This window comes from Pleurodeles waltl, chromosome 6, assembly GCF_031143425.1.
Source record: "Pleurodeles waltl isolate 20211129_DDA chromosome 6, aPleWal1.hap1.20221129, whole genome shotgun sequence".
Classification (NCBI taxonomy): Eukaryota; Metazoa; Chordata; class Amphibia; order Caudata; family Salamandridae; genus Pleurodeles; species Pleurodeles waltl.
This window is the reverse complement of record NC_090445.1, coordinates 714,877,604-714,899,601: the sequence shown is the minus strand read 5'-3', so window position 1 is coordinate 714,899,601 and position 21,998 is coordinate 714,877,604. Positions and strand designations below refer to the sequence as shown.

The 21,998-nt window shown below is 45.4% G+C and overlaps 1 protein-coding gene across 13 annotated transcripts in view; it reads right to left on the bottom strand.

Moving 5' to 3' along the window:
- LOC138300194 (fibroblast growth factor receptor 2) overlaps positions 1 to 21,998 on the bottom strand; it is a 126,530-nt gene that overhangs the window by 49,639 nt on the left and 54,893 nt on the right. For 7 of the 13 annotated variants that reach the window (XM_069239211.1, XM_069239213.1, XM_069239214.1 and 4 more), the window contains exons 3-4: positions 7,723 to 7,989; positions 2,040 to 2,114 (exon numbers count right to left, since the gene is read on the bottom strand). The exons of 4 other annotated variants lie outside the window; for them this stretch is intronic. In XM_069239211.1, coding sequence (XP_069095312.1) covers positions 2,040 to 2,114; positions 7,723 to 7,989 — 342 coding nt within the window. The remainder of the gene's footprint in view (positions 1 to 2,039; positions 2,115 to 7,722; positions 7,990 to 21,998) is intronic. 2 more of the 13 variants (XM_069239205.1, XM_069239206.1) reach the window with 1 other exon arrangement.

Genomic DNA, 21,998 nt, shown 5'->3' with positions numbered 1-21,998 from the left:
TCAGTACATTGCTGCAAAATATGTTGAAAGAGTTTTAGAGGAAGTGTGTCGCCTAAAGAGTGGATAGTAACTGTTATAAAAGTGCAAACCATAAAGGAAAATCAAAACGCCTTTATTTTTACATTTCATAAATTATTTGAAAGGCAACCAAAAATGCTGCAAAATTTAGCAAAGTGCTCAGTTCTAGTAGGCAAATAGGAGGTAAATAAACATGAATAAATAATTCAATTGCACGGTATTCATAATGATATAAATGCCGGGAAAACAAAGAAATTGAGTCAGATCCTACATAGCCATAGCCCTAGCTATCTATCCTGATTATTGTATGTGTCGGTGTTTCAACTCAATATGGAACTTTTAGGGTCATCATCAGGACAGAAATGGTTTAAGTAAGCTGCAGAAATGTCTGTGCACTGAATGCAACAGATTAATAGTGAAATAGACGTTGTGTACATTCACTTCACTGGAAGGATTTTGTTCAGGAGAGAAGTGTACTGCCTCCTAACTGTATATAGTTTAGTATGTGCTTTGCGATAAAGCACCTCCGAAACTCACGCCTCCATTTTCTCCAACCAGCACCACCTCAACCTCTGACCCACAGCACCACCTAAACTCAGGCCAGTAACACTACTGCGGCATCGCCTTGACCCCTGGCCAGCAGCACCATGTTGGTCTCAAACTAAAGAACTATTTCAGCAGGCGACCTGCATTACCGCCACAGCTCCTAGCAAGCAGCTTATCAATATCATTATGCGGCACATCTATACTGGTATACTGCACCCCCTACTGATCTAGAACTGAGACTCAGATAAAATCATGACAATGCACCATAACACTTTGCTACAGCCCCCAGGGCTATTCCACTGCTAATGCCCACACAAATCTTTTAACGCTCCTCTAGCCTGATCCCCCAACATGCCAACTATTTCACTACTGAGCCTTATCCAGAGCTCTCCCAGTGCAATCAAACTTTCTAACACCAAATGCTGTTCCAGTACTCAGATGCACACAAAACTCTAACAATTCACCTCAATTTGACCTTCAGCTCCCCTTGTTATTGCGGTCCGGACGTTCACACACAACTCTGGTCTTGTGCTAGTACCGACATACAGTACCGCCTGCAGCACCACCTACTATCTGCAGAAGCACCACGGCCTGCTGTGAAGAACCTGCACACCTCAGGGATCACAGGAAGAGAGTTGGCCCCTCCTGCACTCGAAGCAAGGGTGCACATAGCGCCTCGCTAAGTGCAAAGAACATCTCTCCTTGCTTCCCCCCACCCACCCTCACAACAGAAGAACAAGAGCCAGCTCCTTTAAGAAGGGGCTGGCAGCCAGCCCCGGCTGCTTCAGCAACAATGGTTTCTTCCTGAAATAAATCTAATTAACATGGAATTTGAAAAAAAGAAAGGCGGTGGAGGCCAAGGGAGGGTAAAAATAATTCACTTTCTAAACCTCATTTCCTCCATTAACTGGATCCACTATAAATAACAATGCCCCTCCTCTCTCCACTCCTAACCCTACACTCTTTAAAATATTTTGTATTTATAGGCAGGCTTGAACTCTTGTAAAAAATCTGAAATCCCTTCTCCTCGGCCCTTTCCAAAAAATAATCGCACAGTCTGAACCCCAGATATCAACTCCAGCAAGAAACACCCTTCACACAAAAAACATTATTTCTTCCTAAAAAGACCTAGAGCGCATAAAACAGTACATCCCCAAAATGCATATCCTGCAAACATCTGGCCTCCCTCCCCAAAAATAACATAAGAACAGCTCCCCTCTCCCTAAAACACATACCTCTTAAAAAAACACCCCCACCTCTGGAGCACCTTCCTAACACAGACCGCTTACAAGAATGGACGGACGTAACCTCCGCTCCCAAATCTGATGTGTATTCCACAAATATATGGTATACTCAATCTCTAGAAAGGCTCGACCTCAGAGTGAGAAAATGGGTGGCTCTTCGAAGCCTGCTCGACACCGGTAATAGGCGCTGTGTAAAAGTAAACATGCCAAGACACTGCTCTAGTAACTTACTCTTGTGGTTGTTGTCGTTTGTGAAATCTTCAGAGCCGTCGTTGTCGTCTTCATCATCCCCTGATGAGTTTCCATCTGTACCAAAAATAGCACGTGTCACCTTAAAAATAAGACTTTGCCAAAAATACTTCATCATTATTTTATTTTCGGGCCTTTGTAAGTCCCCAGTAGCACTGCGCTGGTTAATAAGGTTGCTGCGGCTCAGAAACCATCAACCCTCGACTGCAGCAACCATGTCAGTATTGAGAGTGGGGCCCTATCACTCCTCTGCCAATGAATCTCACTCTTGATGGGTACCACTGCCATCATCTCCACACTGATGGATCTCCGTGGGATGCCCTTGCCAGACCGCACCAGCTTCAAAGCCAGCTGCATCATCTACAAAGCCATCACAACCGGCACCCCCACCCATCGGCCTGACAAGCTATCACCAGTGGCTCTTGGCGTGTCAGTAGCCAGGAAACTACCAGACTGGAGACAAGTGCAAATTTGTTTAAAAGAAAGCAACAGGCCTTCTCCATCCATTCACCCAGGATCTGGAACAACACCCAGCTATCAGTCAGGACTGCCTGAACCCTGCTGCAATTTAGGGAAGAGCTGAAGACATATGTCTGTGAAGGGCACCATGTCATGGTGCAGTCTCAGCACACTGCTCCCTGAAACCAGCGAACCCTACAACCACACGTTGACTGTGTCTTTGCCTTAACCCTATAAAGTGCTCTGCCGCCTTTGAGCTAGAATGGAGCTATGTAAATACCTTATACATATAATATATCCAACCACCTCTTGTTACTTCCGTACTGAAGGCCAGCCCCATGCACAGCACCACCAATGCACCTCACTCTTGACCAGTACAATCTCTTGTTACCGCGTTATTAAGACTCTATTCACACACAGCTCTGCTGAAGCACCTCACTCTTGACGGCACTATTGAGGCCCAGGTCACCCACAGCTCTGCTTAAGCACCTGACACCAGACCTGCATTGTTCCCTGCCATTTCTTTTAACCTGGGCTATGCAGAGCTCTGTCAGTGCATCTCGCTCAGGACCTTCTGATGCCCCTGCTGTTCCACTGGAAATACACTGTATTCAACAATATGCTCGTTTGTTTGTAGCTGTGGGTACCAGGCTCTATTAAACATGTCTATTACCCTTAATACGCCCGGAACATCCAATGGTTTGCTCTTAAAAGCCCAGAAAGCCAATGCCACATGTTGTCTGCAACAAAATGCACCATCATGGTCAGATGCAGGTGCTGCCTTCAAACCGCTCATGACGTCAAGATCGCGGCCCTGGACGAGAGCCGACCACAGACACAGAGTCAGGCAGTACTGGCCCGACTTCCCAAGATAATCAAGCCAATCAGCATCCTGTTTAGATCACCTCAACCTGCGTACTGACTGGCCTCTCTCCTCTGCCTCTCCTAGAATGGATTCTACTAAGGGCGTCTGCTCCAGATAAATGGCTGCGCACCTTTGTCAATGTTTTCATTTAAAAAGCAAGCTCACCCTCTCTGGCGATTCGCGCTCCCCTAGCAGCAAATCCCAACTATGTGTGAGCATTCCCTGCTCACACGAGCCTTCATCTGCCTCCACCTTAGGATCTGAAACTGTCACATGAAAATCTGCGCCATGTTTGAATTCTCTTCTTGAGTTACTGCTGAAGCTGAAAGTGCTTCCCGATTCGTTTACATCCACACTGATATTTGTTCTCAGGATGGTGGCTGATTAGGATTTCACAGATGGAAATCTTAAACCGGAAATGCCTAGAAAGGGCAGGTGAGGTAAGTCTGACCCCATTACACATGGCCCTGATCCCCGTCCTTTCCCTTGGGTCCCTGGAATTCCTTGTGGCTCTGAGGTTCACTGGACAATGCAAATCCACTAGCTACGTCTCAGGATCTACCCGAGTCGATGACGTCACTGGAGGCTCTCTGGTGGTGACTGTCAGTGGATGCCCTCCTCCACACTCCCGCTCTGCCGGGGATGCATCCAACAATCCAGCCCTTGCATCATGCTGGAGCCCGGTGTGGCCGGAATGTCTTACGGACCTGTGGCGTGTGCACCAGGACCTGAAAGGATTATGTTTGGGACACCGAGGAGACGCAGGCTTCGGCCCAGCCACCGTCCTTATGGCAGCAGCCATGTTTTTCTGATTAGACTGCATGGAAGAATCACCATGCTGTGTGCCCTCACACGAAACCTCGGAAGCCTACCAGGAGGCCATCTTTGGTCAGGAAAGTTGCCCTCACACACCAATAAGGGGACGTTTTAAGTACTATTCTACTGGAATCGTGTTGGAAACTTGTGGTGAAACCTTCAGATGTAAACTGCTGTTATGTGGAAAGAAACTTTGTACTTTTGCTTCATCCCTCGTGAACCTAATTCTTGTGTCCACTGCTCTGATGCACTTTATAACTGTTCTTATGTAAAACCTCCAGCGAAACAGTTCTTATGTTACTACCTTGTCTGCTGTTGGAAACTATTCCTAAGTAATGAGTCTGACAACAAACAGGTCTTATAAAACCGCTAATAGTCCCGATTCCACAGACAGCAGGGTCCAGTGGTGCAAGAGGAGAACTGCACCCCTATTAGACCTGTTTTTAAAAAAAATGACCAAATCAAGTTTAGAGGGCTCTTTTTTTCTTGCCTGTTCTGGGGTGGGTGGAACTATAGATACAACTATTCCCTTCTCCTTTCCTCCTGGGCACCCCCACTGATTCACTTGTTCCCCTGCCATTCGGTCTTGTTCTCCGCAGAATGCACTGAAGTACAACTGGAGTATTCAATCCTCCAGAAATAACGCAGAAAGTAAATTATCAAATGAAAAGCCCACAGGCAGCCCTATCAGTGTGCCTAACTGTGGCCCTCTGTGCGATTCCAGCACGGACACAAACATACACCTCTGCTGGAGCATCTCAGAGCACTGCCTGCTATTTCAGTACTGATGCCCACTCACAGCTCTGCAAATGCATCTCAGCACCCTCTGCTGGACAGGCATAAACACAGCACCGGCAATACACCCAACCTCTGACCCGCAGCACCCTCTGCTCTTCCTCTACTTGATCCGCTACCCATCCTGCCGGTGCACCTCATCGCTGCTCTGCATGATACACCAACATGTGGACCTCCAAACACAGCACAACCAAAATACCCACCTCATAAGCTGCATCAGCACCCCTCCACTGCAGCACTGCACCAGTGCTCCACCCGGGCAGCTGGAAGCTACACGCCCTGACAACTCAGTACTTGAAGTGTCAAACAGATTGGTCAATGCACTTCACCCTGGCCCAGAATACCACATCTAACTCCATTACCGTGGCCACACACAGCTCTGCTCATGCACTCCCACCAGACGCTCCAAACATTTACAGTCAAAACGACGACACAGCTGCCCTACCCCATTCCAGCAGAGACTGTGGTACAACTTGACTAATGCACTCAGTCCTGCACTTCCACCCTTATACATGTCCTGTTCTGGTGTCCCAAGAAGCTCTGCCTAGCACCTCAGTCACATATGAAAAGACAAGCGAGGTTTCTGCAGTTTGTCGCAGAGCTGTGCCTAGGAGATGCAAACGAGTAAACAGTCGCAGCACTTATTATGCCAAATTACATGTCTGAGGCTAAGCCGGGGCGTAGCTTCAGTAGGGGTGTTTGGGGTGTGTCATCCCCTCAAAGTAATACTTTCCAGGCTTGGTAGTTGGGTCTGGGGGCACTGAGCAGGGTCTGCTATGTCTGTGTTGGTTTTTCTTGTTGTCTCGTATTTTGGATCAATAACTTAAATATGTATAGTACCAGGTTTACCAAACAAATAGCAAATCTGCATCCATAGAAGTATTTCTTGAATAGATGCAAATATACTACTTTTTTGAATTTTAAAAGATTGACAGTGGCAGGCCTGGAAAGCTGCACCAGTCTCTGGCACTCAAGCATACTACTGTCAATCAAACACCCAAAAGGGAATGGAACTAATGCTTTCAAATAGTGTAACCACTGGCCATCACTAAGGGTGACATTCTGAACCAGAATTGTTCTCCTCCTGTGCTACACTAGACAGAGGGCCTGATTCAGGGTTTGGTTGATAGACTAAAGACAGACAGAGGACTTACGTCTGCCATCCTGCCTTTACTCCGGCCACCAAATTTGGAGATGTCCACTGGACCCACAAACATCTCTATACATTGACAGGAACCGCTGTCATGGCAGTTTCTGTCGATATAGGAAAAGCTTAACTGACAGCTACATCAAATATAACAGCCAGTCATCAAACTTTTCCAAGGTTTTTATATTTCAAATAAAATAATGCCCCCGCACCATGGGAGTTTCCTCTCATATTGTAGAGGTGATTTTTCTTTTTTCATTGTCCCTCACAGCTAGGATATACCAGGCAGTGACGGACAGAAAAAAAAAAGCCATCCGATCATTCACTCTAAATAGAGCAGACAGCCAAATGACTTACCTCCAAAGGCCCAAACTCCTATTTTTTAAGTCAGTAGCCCCATTTTCCAATCACTTTCCCTCATCTCTCCCACATTTACTACAAAATGTGTACTTATGTGCTTGGAGGTCTCTGCCATTTTGGCAGTGATCTCCGCATAGGAAAGATAGAAGGGGAGGAGGTGGAAATCTCCGCCCGAGGGGTTTGTGAATAGCATTTTGTAGTACGCAAGTAGAACTACTCACCTACTGCAAAATACAGTTTAAGAATAGGCCCCATGGTGTTCTGGAGATATAAGGTCTTGTAAGGAGGTCTCTGGTAAGAGGCCCGATAACTCTGCCCTCATGAAGTATCGATACCAGAAGTAACTTCTGGGTGCTAGGGGCAGAGTTAGAGGGCATTAAATGTGGGATCCCAACAGTCCCCATAAAATGAGAATTACTAGGAGATTCAGATAGGTCCGATTCTGCTGTTAATTTTCCTCTTCTCCCCAGAGTTCACCTGAAAGCTGCAGTTGCTAAAAGCAGTCCTAGTTCTTGGGTGATTAACAACAGGCCCGCGGAGCTAATGCAGACCTTGTATATACAACAGGACCTATTATCTTTCACTACCGGACTCATTGTAATTACCAGGGAAGGGATTTCCTAATGAGGGATATGGTGTCCTTTTTTTCTTGCATTTGTATAGTGCAATTCTGCCTGCTATGGTCTCGTTGCACATTTAGACATCGTTTTTCCTGCAAAATTGAGTTTTTTTTTTTTTAACTTGACAATGTGTGGGTGTCCTAGGTCACATCTCCTCATGATCATTTCTAACTAGCGACTTTCTTTGCCCTTTACCTTTCAGTTTGTCTGTGACTTCCCAGATCCACGTCTGTTTTGTTTGCCATGTCCTGGTATTCCCAAAGTATTCACAAATCCATGTTTCTGCCAGCCAGCCAGTGTTGCTTGGTGTCTCCCTGTTCCCTTAGCACTAGCCTTCAGGGAAATAATTCGATTTCCCAACAATCCTACACTCTTCGACTACCTCAGTGAGAGCAGCTTGTCCAACAGTCAGACTGTGTTAATTACCGCAGGAAAGTTACCAAATGCCCAACTGTCCTGTTCATTTACCCACTGCAGTGACTACTCTGTGTGAAGCTCCATCTTTGTTTTTAAGCTAGGGTTAATCCTGTGTCTGCCTAGTCATTTGATCTATGAATTCCGATTGGCCATTTTGGATGCCACCATTTTGTGCCTCTCACTCACCTGTGATGTTCACAATGAAGTAGCGGGTCTCGCTTTGGAGCGGCCTGGTTGCACTGCACGCGTAGAGGCCGGAGTCCCGGGGAGCAGCCTCCCTAATCTGCAGGTAAGGCCCGATCAGCAAGGTGCGATTGTTGCTCACTAGTTGGGCGCCATCCTTTGTCCAAGTGACCATAATGGCGTCGCCTAGCAGGCAGCGCAGCTCAACCGACTCCCCAGGCAGGGCTGAATGAACGTCAGGCTGGGATATCTGATATTTGGTTGGAGGTTCTGCAGGATGAGAAGCAAAGGGAGGAAAGGAAGCATAGGAGGGGTGGGAAGCCAGGAGTCAGACATGTAAGCAGTGAGAGACAGCGATGAGGAAATGAGTGAAGTACCAAGAACGATGATGAGAGAGAGGTAAAGTGACCGTAAGATGAGAAAAGGGAGTGAAGCACCAGGAAAGTTGAAGAGAACGAAGAAACATGACATATTTAGGAATGGATAGAGGTACAAGGAATTGTGAACAGAGAGAGGACAAAGGAAGAGAGAGATGAGGAAACGGGGCGAGGTATCAAGACATATGAAGAGGGAAGGCATAGTGGAACAAACAGAAGAGGAAAGTGAATAATATACCAAGAAAGATGACGCGAGGGATGGTGGCAGAAAGATGTGAGGAAGGGAGAGAGAGGTACAAAGAAAATTGAAGAGTGGGAGGAACAATGAGATATTGAGAAGAGGGAAAGAAATGAGGCACAGAGGAAGATGGGGATTGGTAAAGAGATGCAAATGATACAAAGTGGGAAGAACAAGGAGGTAAAAAAAAAAAAGGTATAGAAAGATGAGCAAAGTATGCAAATAGAGACGAGGAGAGGACAATAGAGAAAAGATGAAGCAAATGAGAAGTATGGAAGAAGTAGAACAAAGAAACGTAAAGTTAGAGGTGAAGAAGAGGGAAAGAACGAGGGGATGCAAGGTACAGAGGTGATGTGACAGACATATACAGCGAGAAAATAGTTGGAAGAATGAAGTATAGAGGGGGAGAGAGAAGAAGAAAGTGAAGAGAGAGGAGAGGAGAGATAGTCAGTAAAGTTGCCCTTGTACCACAAAGAGTTAGGTCAGCACACCGAGTAACAAACCCCCAAGCATTGCATTAGTACATGCACTTGTTCAGCAGTCTGCTAAAGAGATATTCACAACCAGGATAGAAGCTCCCAAAGAAGTCAAAACTGTTGGGTAACCAGGGGCGGCTCCTCCGCAGTGACGGAGTGGGGTCGCCCCCCTGGCTGAGCCAGCAAATGAAAAATAAAACAATAGCTTGCTATCATTTTATTTTTCATAATTTTTCATCTGCTGGCTCAGCCAGCAGACTGTACAGGGTGGGACGGGGGCACGGGAGGCGGGTGATGGGAGGGGGTAGGAGGAGAGAGTGCACTGAGGCCAAGCCAAACACACATGCGTACTTAGGTTTCTTCAACCCCGCTGTATACACACCCAGACTGGAGAAACAGCACAGTGAATGCCACTCAGACCAATCCTGATGCTGCCAACATGCTATGTTTAGCATGTAAGCAGCGCCAGAATTGTTGGGGAGCCTGTGCTGGTGTCACAGCGAATGCTGGCAAGGCAGCAGGAGATGGCGGCGGGAGACGGGTGATGCGAGTTAAGTGTTTTTTTTTCATTTTTTTTTTTTAATGATGTATCCCACCTCGTCCCCCGTTGTCTCCCCCCAACCCTCTCCGCCTTGACATATGCAGCGGCCACCACTGTGGGTAACACTGGGCACTTGGCACAAAAGGTAAATTCTCACAGACTGCTGGTGATAGATACAAATTGAACGTGTTGCTATTAGGCCTGTGCTATGTTGCGCCTACAGTAGCATTGCAACTTATTCAAACTTTTCTTTTAATGCAACTGCACCAACTTTGCCAAACTGGTGAAGTTTAAAAAAAAAAAAACGATGGCTAACAAGTAGCTCTGCTCTGCCGTGGGGACCTTCCCACCGCCGTACTGGTAGCTGCAGCTGCTATTTTCTTTCATCAATTGTGCCCACTCCATCTTCGTTCCTACTCCCAGAAGTGCCAGGGTATGGCTTCTAAGAGTACGGAAAGGAGATGACAAAGGTGAAAAGCGGGCATTTTGTTTCTTCACTGCACTTAGGTTATTATTGTCTCCTGTTCACGTTGGGGAGGACATCTCGGTGAATAGATGGTCAAAGTTAATCTATGGGAGAGTCAGACAAATTTGGGAAACTTTGTACTTCTTCATCGAGGTTGGAGTAATTAAAAGTTCACCCAAAAGCAATATGAAAAACACACATATTGAAAAGGAGGGGAGGAATCATTGCTTCCTTAAGGACAGGAGAGGGGTGACTAGGATGATGCAAAATTAATGTGGGCGAGAGGCAGGGGTGCTCTGCTAGTGGCCTTAGGACTGAGGAGCTGGGCGGTACTGCTCGATACCTGATGATGCGTGCCTTGAAACAATGATTTATTAACCACGTCTCTTCTGCAGTTACGTAATAGGCTCACCCTATTACATCTAGGCACTAGCTGAACTCCAGAATGAGCTGTGGGCCTTATCTTTTGCAGCTGCCCTGTGCTATTCCTAGCAAGAGGGCCCAGTTCTGTCCACAGCATAAAGCATGCATCACTGCTGGAATGAAGAATGAGTTTATATAGGAATATCACTTTGAAGAAAATACTATCAAGAATTTGGTTTTATAAAAAACTACTTTTCAGTTAGCGATGGACTACAGTAGCAAACCCCTCTGAGAAGGAAATACATTTCACCCACCCTAACGCTAAACCAAAACCGAATCGTAATCCTAATTCTTAACATTTTTTTTCGGCCCTAAATTCATCCTTTAACCTAACGCTAGTACTAACCCTGTGTCGGCACCTCTATTCCTTTGTCACATTCTACCGAAAATATTATTTTTCAGTCATTAAGATTGGTTTTAATTACTTCTCCTCATAGTGGTTTCTTTATGAAGGTATAGCTGAAAAACATCTTCATAGTGATCAATTAATTCCACCAGGAGGGTATAATTTATAAATCCAGTCTGTGACCCACAGGCACCCTAAATTGAACACTTTAAAAGCAGTGCAAAGCCAAGTCCGGGACTATAAGAATGTCTAAACTTTCAATGTGTTTCCAGAGTGTGGAGCCGCGGTATGAACTGCATCTTGGATGAAGACCGTCAGGATACGCCTAATGCGGCAAGAAGATGTCCACACCAAGCCCACAGAGGGCATAAGACCGTCCCCGGGAGTTGCTCTGTCTCTCCATAGTGTTAGAGAATCCATGTGCTATTTCCGTCTACTACCTGACCTCCCCCTTTGATGGACCTCCCTGTTGACTTGCTGAAATGGTTTCTGTTCCATCCAGTGGTTACGTATTGCTTTTTAGCGCACCAGCTGTCCAGCGGAAAAACACATGGGGACATTTTACTGCTTAAATAAAAACACTATCTGACACCATCAGTTACCAAATATCCATCTAATAGGCAACAGGAATAAACCCAGAGTACAATCCTTCACGTAGTGTCCGCACGTAGGTACAATACTTCAAATAATCTCTGCAGAGCCGGGTACAATACTTCAAGTGGGGTCTGCGGAGCCGGGTACAATACTTCAAATAATGTCAGCAGAGCTGGGAACAGTACTTCAGATAGGGTCTGTGGAGCGGGAACAATACTTCAGATAGGGTCTGCGGAGCTGGGAACAGTACTTCAGATACGGTCTGCCGAGCGGGGAACAGTACTTCAGATAGGGTCTGCGGAGCGGGGAACAGTACTTCAGATAGGGTCTGCGGAGCGGGGAACAGGACTTCAGATAGGGTCTACGGAGCGGGGAACAGTACTTCAGATAAGGTCTGCGGAGACGGGAATAATATATCCAAAGTGTCCATTGACTATATTAAGAGCAGGATGCAGCACTCCAGCTGTGACTTCCTTCACGGTACACAAACTACCCGGTGTGGCGCAGAACTGAACACAACACTTCAAACACGGACCCACAATTACCTCAATCCTGTGGATGGGACGTTTATAAATGAAACACAGTACTCCAGGTGTGGCTTCAAATCACAATAACATGGATAGGGCCTCCAGAACTGGGCTAAATACTCTTGAAAGGGCACCTGAATTGGAACCAATGCACAAGATGTAGCATCCAGAACTGGCCAAAATGCCTCCCATGCTGCCCTCTAACTGGGTGACATATGATGAGTATGGCTCTCACAAAGAGGCACAGAACTCATGACGAGAACTCAGGAATAATACAGAATGCTCCACATATAGTCCCCAGACATGGATACAATGCTCCCAATCTGGTCTATCAAATAGGCAATAACACTCGAGATGTGGCCTTCCTCATTGAATACAATGGTCTAAATGTGGCTTCCAGGACTAAACAAAATACTCTATATGTAGTCATTAAACTTGAACTCTTTTCTCCAGATGTAGCCTTCTGGACTGTCCATAATATCCCAGATGTAACCTACAGGACTGAACAAATACATTGTGTGTTACCTTATAACTGGATAAAATACACTCGATGTCGCAACCAGACCAGGACAGAGTGCACAGATGTGGCCACAGGAACTGAACTCCATACTCCAGATGCAGCCACCTGAGATGGACACACATCTCCAGATGTGACCACCCCTACTGATCGTATTTTTCAGATGTGGCCTCTAGAACTGAACACAATGATCCAGATGAAGCCTCGTTAGTAATATGCACAGATGAAATAACTTTAAAAAAAAAAAACCTCTATCTGGGCACAGCAACATGCCTCTTGCTATCCACACACTCTTGTCAGATTGTGCAGTTTCTCTTGCTCTTTCCAAATAGTAAACTAAAAGCTCTTAGCAGGGCACCAGGGAAGCACATCTGGCTTTACCCACAAATCTTCCACACTTTCAGAGGCTATGCCCTGCCTGGAAAAGTCCCATTTTATCAATACATCAGCACCCTTTGGTTTACCCGTCAGCCATCCTAAACTAATACCACAAAGGGTGGCATTGTGGTTCTCTAAATTCCACGTCAGTAAGAATGACTTGAAAATCAAGGGCCAGTCAACCTGCCATCTTAAACTCAGAAGCTTTTCCCAGCCACAGTCAGTGTTAACTTGCACTATTTAGCTCCTTAAGTATTAATGCGCTCAACATTGTCACAGAGGCCTATTGAGTATTACTGTTAGCATTAGTACACAAGGTGCCACTGATCGACTTGTTTTGCCTGATGCGGCTTCTCTACTGATCTTGCCATACTGAGTCCCCTGTCTGTGCCCTGTGTCTGCTTTCACCGAGTCCTCTCAGAATTACCTCATCGGCTCATTGTGCCTGCGTCTATTTTCACTACTGAGCACTTCCAGCATCAGTGTGCTCACCACTGTCCCTGGGCCTTTGTCTCGCTGTGCCCTATGCTCGAGCCCCTTCACCAGGGCGCCAATGTCTCACTGCAGCATAGGTCCACTTTCAGCAAACGGGCCCTTTCAATACTACCTCATTCACCACTGAAAAGAACTGACTTCTATCACAGAGCCCTGGGCCTTCTTTCAGCACTGAGCTCTTTCAGAGTTAATGTAGCCAACATTACCTATGCACTCTTGTCTCAGTCTCTTGTCCTAGGCCCACTTTCACCAATGAGCCCTCACAGTGTTACTGCAGTTATCACTGACATTGAGTCCCTTCTCCGCGGAGACCCCTGCGATACGTTAACCTGGCCCTGAAAGACACATGTTCCGCTGCCTGTGTCCCTGTCTGGTGCTGTTCAGGTGTTAGAGCCCTGCATGCCCTGGCTGCTCTCTTAGAAGGTCCACTTTAACAGGACAGCAGAATTTGCATATATGAGTCCAACAATCCATCCAACTCTGGATATTTTTTTGTGCATTAGAATAAAAATAGATTATTTTGCTTTTTGAAATTCAATTTATTCTTCCTGCCTGACTCCACGAAGGCAGACTCTTCTACTATTTTACAGGTATTTATTTGTGTTAATAAAGTGATTTTATACCACATTATCGATCTGCCGGGCAAAGCTGTCCTCTGGGTTTCCTATGGGCATTTAGAAATCAGACAGGAAACCCTCAAGATATTTTAATGCCAATATCTCACAGGCCATTAGTCTAAACCCTAGTGCCTGATTTTACAAACTACTCTTTTATCACTTTATATCAAAGTCATATTAATTTCTGTATAATTTTCAGATTGATCCTATCAGACACAAAGAACCGGCTTTCCCTTAAGATTGTGAAGATTTCCCGCTGGCAAAACACGAGGAACCCAACAGAATTCCTTTGCAACTCACTATGAAATGGTCTTAAGGAAATTATATCTAATATTTGTCATTAAATTTGACCTTGGCCAGCTTATTGGTCCTTATGCTCGCCAGCTTGGAGTGCAAGTCGTAGGCATTATGGGGAGCTCTCTGGGACAGCGGAGAATATCACACCTTCTCTTCGGGTGCCTCAGTGGGTGTGATGGACTCTTAGTGACTCCTGGGCTTGTGTCCTTGGCGAAGGGCGATAAGGGCTGGAGCGGGCCCGTCCCTGTGTCAATATGCTGTGTTTGTCAGATATGAAACTGTTGTTGCTGCTCCACAGGGCTGAGAAAACAGTGCAATGCTTTCAATAGTCCCTGATGATAGAACAACCACACTGGATAAAAAAAACAAGCAGTGGGCTTCTGTGCGCTCCATAGTGTTAGAAGACTTTTTGAGGGAGAACGTTCACCCCATTGTACCGTTCTCTATAAACATCAGTACAGTTAGTGACCAGCTTCAACACAAAAAATATGTGTCTGGATAACCTCATCTGTGCTATCACTACACAAAGACAGTAAAACAAGGACCACTGCTCGCCCTATGTGAACATTACAACATCTCTAGGGTTAATATTACAGACAAAAAAGCCTTACGCATCCCTAAATCTGAAGAATGATGAACATCCAACAATGCATGTGGAAAAACCAACTTACACCCACCCTGATTAAAAAACTAAAACAATTCAGAAGAAAGTATAAATCCAGGATATCAGTTGCCAAAGTCAACGTCTTAAAGTCCAAATAAAATCAAAGTATCAGACAAAAACTTCAGCACTGCTAAAAGGCAAACTACTGCTAAATCAAAACCTGATCGAATCCGCAAGGAGTGCTGCTCAGAAACAGCAAACTCCGTCCACAACAAGATCTAAACCAACTGTAATGCAATTGCCTCCACTCTTACTAATTCTGGTCCTATCACATCTGAACCGGAACCGAAAACAGCCTCGGATATCTGGGCCTCTCTTAACCTTCTAACTCTGAGTCTCTGTTTTCTTCACCGTGCATTCAGATACCCCCTTGAACATTTATTACTAACATAGCCAAAGTAGTCAGTTTCCCTCTCCTCTGAGTCTGGAAATATGTCTTCAACACCTCTGTCGACCGGTGCCTTATTCACACATGGTAACAGAAAGGTGTACCAGGACCCATCCTCCAAGACCAGAAAAGCCCAAAAGCTGACCCACCCTGACAGGAATGAAAGTTAGCACCCCAAGCCTACCTTTCTTTGGTTAGATTACCGAAAGATGGGCAGTGAAACAACTAACCCAATATACAGACGAAAATGGACAACTGGCCAATTTTCATTGGCACATCACTGACCGGCTATGATCGAATGTCTAAATGAACAATTCTAGGCTGAGAAGATTAACGAAACCGTTTTACAACTAGAGATCTTTAGATCTCAGAAAAAGCTCAGCACTTGCACAAGCCCTATTCAACCTGCCCCGGGAACCAATAGGAAATTTCCTATCAAACTTTTCGTCTTTCATAATATAGACGTAAGGTACCAAGATCCATGCAAAAACCAAGGATGGTTTATCCACTAACTACATTGAAAAGTGCATATCTAACATGCAAAACTGGGCATCCTTTCAACAGATGAAGCTCATTCAGAATAAGGCAGAGCTTCTGGTTACCAGTTGTGACTCAGGCATTAATATTCCAAAACACTGGCAAACTAAACTATTTCAAACTAGCTTGGTTCACAGTGCGGAATCACTGAGGATCACACGCGACAACAAACTCAGCTTGGATATACACCTGGCCAAGATGTCAAACGGTGTATAACACGTTACAAAGCTACCGAAATCAATTAAGAGTTTCACATCTACTGAAAACCTGAAACAGGCAGGACTGGCTTTAGGGATATCCAGCCTGGGCCACTGAAATTATGCAGCTGCACTGACTTAAATCTGCAGGAAGACATGGTGGCTGATGCCGCACAATGCACCACATTGGGGAGTCTTAATTTGCATTTGTTTTTTTATTTTAACATACATAAATACTTTCTGGGCCTGTATGATACCTCATTAGTCCAGCAAGCAGCAATTTTCACCCGATAGTTGGCCGGTTAACCTTTGCGAAGGACTTGACACTGCAGTCTAGCACTTGTTTTTTGCAAACATTAGATGTGGCTGGGATAGACACATTTCTTTTAGGTGCCCAGCACCCTAAATCGATAATACTAACTAAAATGCCAAAGCTGCAGAATGACATAATTCAGTGGCCCTGGTTATACCACAACTGGAATGTGTTATAGCCACAGAGAAAGGCTTCTTTGCAGTAAGGAAATGACTTACTAAAAACCATCAGTAAAGCTACACTGACTTGTGTCATATAAAATAATGAAAACATTACACCAATCATAATTAAACTAAAAAAACAACCCATTCCATCTCCTCGGACATCTCCTCTGGACAAATAACTTCCTCCTCCAAACGAACGATGCAACAGGCACACAGTATCATCTCATTCCTACCCAGGTTTTACTCCAAAGATATGGAATAACATCCCTCCCAAAATAAGACGGCTCACTTGTTTAGCTCCTTCAAAACAAGACTGAAAAACACCCACCCCTGACCCAGCTCAGTACATCCTGGTCCACTATAACGTGAAACGTGAAACTTTTTATTCAAAATATAACTATATATTGAAATAAATTGTCCTGCGTAACTAGTGACTACCTGCTGACACTTTATGTAAACGTTATAAGCAATATAATAATTCTGTGATCCTTCATGGATATGTTCAGTTGATATAATAAAGTTGTGTGAGGGCGGAGGGCTTCTATTAGGCTGGCTTAGACTCGGTAGAAGGTTAGGGTCGACGTGTGGAACCACTCAGAAGTAGATGGAACTTCGAGCAAGTGATGGCAGTGGGTATGTAAAGGCGCCTCCCCACTCCTCACCATGTGGTATTCTAACATACTACGAGTTTTGGGAGCACTTCTTCCTCCTTAGTTGTCAGCACTTACGCACTTTGCTCTTTCTCTCACACTTGTGGTCGACCTCAGTCGTGCTGAAACAGTACGTCGCTTAGGGGGCAGCAGAAGCTTTTTTTTAGAAAAATATCTTTATTGTATTCTGGAAAAACAAACAACAATATCAAATCCCTCCAACACCGAAGGGGTGTGGACAGGTTTTTGTGCAAAAATGTACAGAAACAGCCTGAAATGACCACACTGGATTCCTGTTCGCAGCCATAGCCCTAGAGTCTTTCAAATAGACTCCACTCCCTTGGTTTTCTGAGCTGGGTTCCTGGTATGCGCCCTCCCTATGTAGCTCGAGCCCTCCTCAGGAATTGTACCTATTGCCTTCCCTCAAATCCACCCATGAGGCCAACACCTTGTCGAACTACTGGGGGCGCCCCAGAGCCTGATATATCTGTCTCGGCCTCCATGCACTAATCCATTTCCACCTCATCGGCAGCGCCTTGGCACCCCAATGTTTGAGGAGGTCTCTACGGGCCACCATCAGGGCCAAGTTACAAAAGAGCTGGCCATACCTGTCCAGAGACTGCTACCCCAAACACCCAGCGCAACCAAGTGGGGTGTCAGTCACATCTCATAACCTATCTGTATCTCTGACACTTTCTCACCAATCCATTCCCAGTATGCCTTCATCTTTGGACATTCCTTCAAGGTGTGAAGCAGGGTGCCCCTCATATGCGGGCAGCGCAGGCAAAGGTAGCCAGTTGCTCTGCCAATTTTAAACAAACAAGTTCTCGTAAAATACGGTCTATGCAGTATCTTCAGCAGAATCAGCCCAAATTCTGCCCTAATAGCCACCTCATTAGGGTATCTCTACACCGGACTCCAATCATCGTTCTTAACCCTCCCCAAGAGTTTCTCTCAATTCTCCCTCAGGGAGTTCGGCTGGAGGCTATTACTCACTAGGGTAGAATAAATGCAACACACTGTGTGATCTGTCAAAGGGGCCCCAAGCACTCTGTATTCCAATGGGGATTCCTCTTCCTTGTAACCCAGAATGGCTCCACCCTTCCAGACTCTTAATTTTAATTTACTTCATACACAAAGGCCTTAGTACAGATAAAATAAAATGAAAATGAAATTAATCTAGCACTTGTAGGAGCTGCTCCACCCTAAGTTAGCTTCTGAGAGACAGATCAGGGCACCTGGAAGTCACTTGACTCACCTACAACACAGAACTCAGTGAGACACCTTACATGTCAGGAGGCTACCAAGAGACAAGCCAGATGTCCTTGGTGCCCTTGAAGGCTGAAGTGAAAAATAATGGTCCTTCCCTAGACTTTGTGAGCAAATGCACACCACTTACCTTGCAATGGTGGATAGTTCCTTATGGCCTGTGATCCACTCTCCCAGTGGCCGTGGCTTTAACAGAAATTCTTCGAATGCAGAAAATCAACAGGCAACAATCCAATTTCCATGGTGAGTCCGTGATGTAAAACAAAAGATTCCATTTCCATCACGTTGGACACTGGGTGCCTCGAGACTGTTCTATAGGTGCTTTGGGAATTGCTTTCTGTGCGTATCATGTCCATTTTGGTGCTTCTGGCACTGCCCCAAAGACAGTACTTTTGTCTCTTTGGTGGTGTGAGAAGTGCTTTAAAAATAGCTGGTGTTCCCTTGAGTTACCCCAAGACTATCTACTGTCCTACTGTGTGTTGCTAGGGTTGCTCTGAAGAAGGTTCCATGGGATTTCTCTTTCTGTGCTTTGAGAACTACCCTCTGCCTTTCTCCGTGTCCCTTCAAATGGCCCTTCTATGTGCCATTTGAACCTCTTGCTTGGTGTCCCATAGGGTCCTCTGAGGAATGTTCTGTTTGGTGTCACCTTGGATGCTCTGAGCGCTGTCCTGGCTGCTCGTCTGGGTGCTCCCAGCATTGCACCATATGCTTCTTGAAGTCCCTTCACAGCCCCGGAGTAGGGTGCCCCCATCTTACTTTTCATAGCATCCTGCAGCTCCTCTCACCCTGTCCAGACACCAGTGGTTATGTGTCTGCCCACGCATGAAGCTGCAAGTGAAGGTGGTAGCTGAAAGGTGATTGCCCAATCAGAGCAGAGATGCTGGAACAGGCCCGGGCTAGTCCTTGGATAAAGTTATTTCTACTCCAGATTTCATCACCTTTCCTTATCAGAGCTATGGGAGGGGCCCAACCCATGTCGTGGTGTTTGCCTTCCCCAGTCTGCATGTTCTCTGGAGCTAATCTAAACCCTGAGCTTGTCACATGCTGGTTGCCTGAAGCAATATCCGGGTGTGCCATACCTGTCCCGTCCCCATGCAGCCGCCCCCTACTAGGCAGCACTTGCATGATATAAGGTTAGTGCCAGCTCAGAGATGGCTGGGAAGACCAGCAGAGCACCATCAAGTACAGCTTGCATTGTTTACATCTCTCTGAACTCATCCTCAAATGTCAGCACCGACAAATCCCTGTGCCTTTGACGACCATTCACCCAGCATGTGACCGTCTCGCCCTCAGTCTTCCATGCCTTTAAGAGAAACATGGGTACCCGTCCAAAGCATATAGTGACTGGAACTTACTGCCAACCCCTAATACATAAGAGGCACTGGCACGTGACTTTTTCTGACCCCGCGATGCCAGTCATTGAAAGGCACCTGCCAGCTTACTCCTGGTGCTAATCAGGCATGCCCCAAACCACTAGTTCATCTTCACCAGACATGCAACTGATTCTGCTCCTAACTTTTTCCCTTAGAGAGACTCTAGCGAGTCCCTATGCTGATCACTGAACTGACTATCATCAGCTCACCCACTCTTCCCAACACACGTGTTACAATGTCCACAGTTTGTAGCCCATCAGTGTGTGACAGCTTCTTTCTTGGTGGCCAAAGTCTTCATTTGATGTCCATGACTTATTTACAGCCTTTTAGTGATCACTAAATATTCATATATAGTCAAATTGTAATACGAAATAATATGTGATTGCAAACACGTGGCAAACATAACTTATATTAATGACATAATGGCTGAGATTAAGTAAACTTGAATAAACACATAAAGAGGGAACCAGTTGGGGTTATTTGCACCACCAGAACCACAAACCAACTACGGTTATTCTTGAATGGGAAAAACTTTTGATTTTGGGTGTATCTGGGAGAAGGTGGTGCCCATTACCACCACTGGCCATTTTCAGTGGTTCTTAGAGGATAAGATGATCTCAAATGGAATGTGTCTTAAAATTTGTTTTTTTCCACTGATTATATACATACATATATATTCAGTGGAAAAAAACAAAACATTTTAAGAGACATTCCAGTTCCAGTTGAGATCTACTTATCCTCTAAGAACGACTGAATATATTTATATATAAAAAAACACTGATGTGTGTGTGTGTGTGTGTGTGAGTGTGCATGCTATATGGAAAATGCTACTTATCCTGTAGGCCTCTGTTTGTACAGTGTAGTGCTGTAGGTTCACATGATTAGCATACATTTGCCATTTAGTGCTGGGCTCAAACTTTTGCAAGCTGTTTTTCTTCGAAGAGGTCTACAAGTCACGAGGTGAGGTGTGTCTCCTCCTCCTAGTGTACATTGTGCATGGCACCAGCTCTATGTTAAGATTGCTTTCTCCACAGTGGGTGAGAGGGCTATCAGATGGCTTGAATTGTTCTTGAAGGAGAAGAAACAAGCGGTGGCATTTCAGGCAGCCTTGGTCCTTCCTTCGCCAGTCCATTTGGGGTGGCCTTCAAGGGTTGATACATTCACCTCTACTTTTTAATTTGTATGTAGACCCTCAGGCTACTGCCATATCAGACATGGGGACCTCTTTTTATTATATGTAGGCCAACGACATTCAGCTACTTTTTAAACTTCACCCCAATTTTAATGGGCATAATTTCACGGCTAATACTCTTAGATGTGTTAGGCTCTGGCTGAAGACTAACTATTTTATAGTCAATCAAGAAAAGACTGAGATAGTTATGACTAAAAACTCGGTTGGCAGGTAAATATTCTTAGGAAAATCTTGCCTTGTATCTCTCGAGACTATCACAAACAAGTTACTTCGACCTTGGAACAATCACGTCTTCATTATAACAATTCCAAGTACCTGGCATTAAAACCCAAGTCTAAAAGAATGCTCGAGCAGATTCAAAGCACTGCAGCCCAGCAGACTGATAAATCTACTTTTAGGGATCACACATCACTAGAACTAAAACATCTGCACTGGGTTCCAGTGAAATACGGGATCCTGTCCAAGTCCATGTTTATCTTTCATAGTATCACACACCACAAATCTCTCCCCATCCTAGCTAGAAAGTTTTACCAATATAGCAGCACTGATTTCTTCTCAAGGGTGAAGGAGCATCGTCCTCCCTCCACCAACTGCAAGCTGTGCAAGCAAAAATAAAATGGTAAAGAAAAGATGTCATTGCCATTAAATTTTGTCTGGTGCAGCTCGCACCAGCCCAGAAAACTGTTGGCCGTGTCCTCTGCTACCAACTGGCAGCAGAGGACTGGGGCAGTGGCTTGACTGGATGCTCAAAAGTGCGTATTTCACTTTAGCTGGTTGTTTTGCACCGGCCAAAATGACATGCGCACTTTGAAGCTCTCCGCTCAGCTGTCTTAAGACAGCTGGGCGGAGACCAAGCACAGGCCTCAAGGGCCTGAAGGAGCAATCCAGGTGCATCTCTCATGATGGTTAACAGCATGACATCAGCATCTGAATTGGTTAGGGCAGCTCTTTCAGCATTGGAGGAGAAGAGCTTCGAGAAGGACACACTGCCCATGAGTAAGTGCTGTTTTTTTATTTTAAATGTGTAATGCCTGTAACTGTGTGGTTGTGCTTATTTTGTAGTTAGTGTTATGGTTTTATTTGGGCTTTGGGGGGGGGGTTACATTGGGGTTTTGCAGGAAGGGGTGTTTTAATCATTTTTGGGGGGGAAATGGTGGGGCACTTTACTCGCCCCACCACTTTCAAAAGGTACAAGCCGCCCCTGCAATCTGCCCCTTCTTTACATCTTTATTCATCTGGC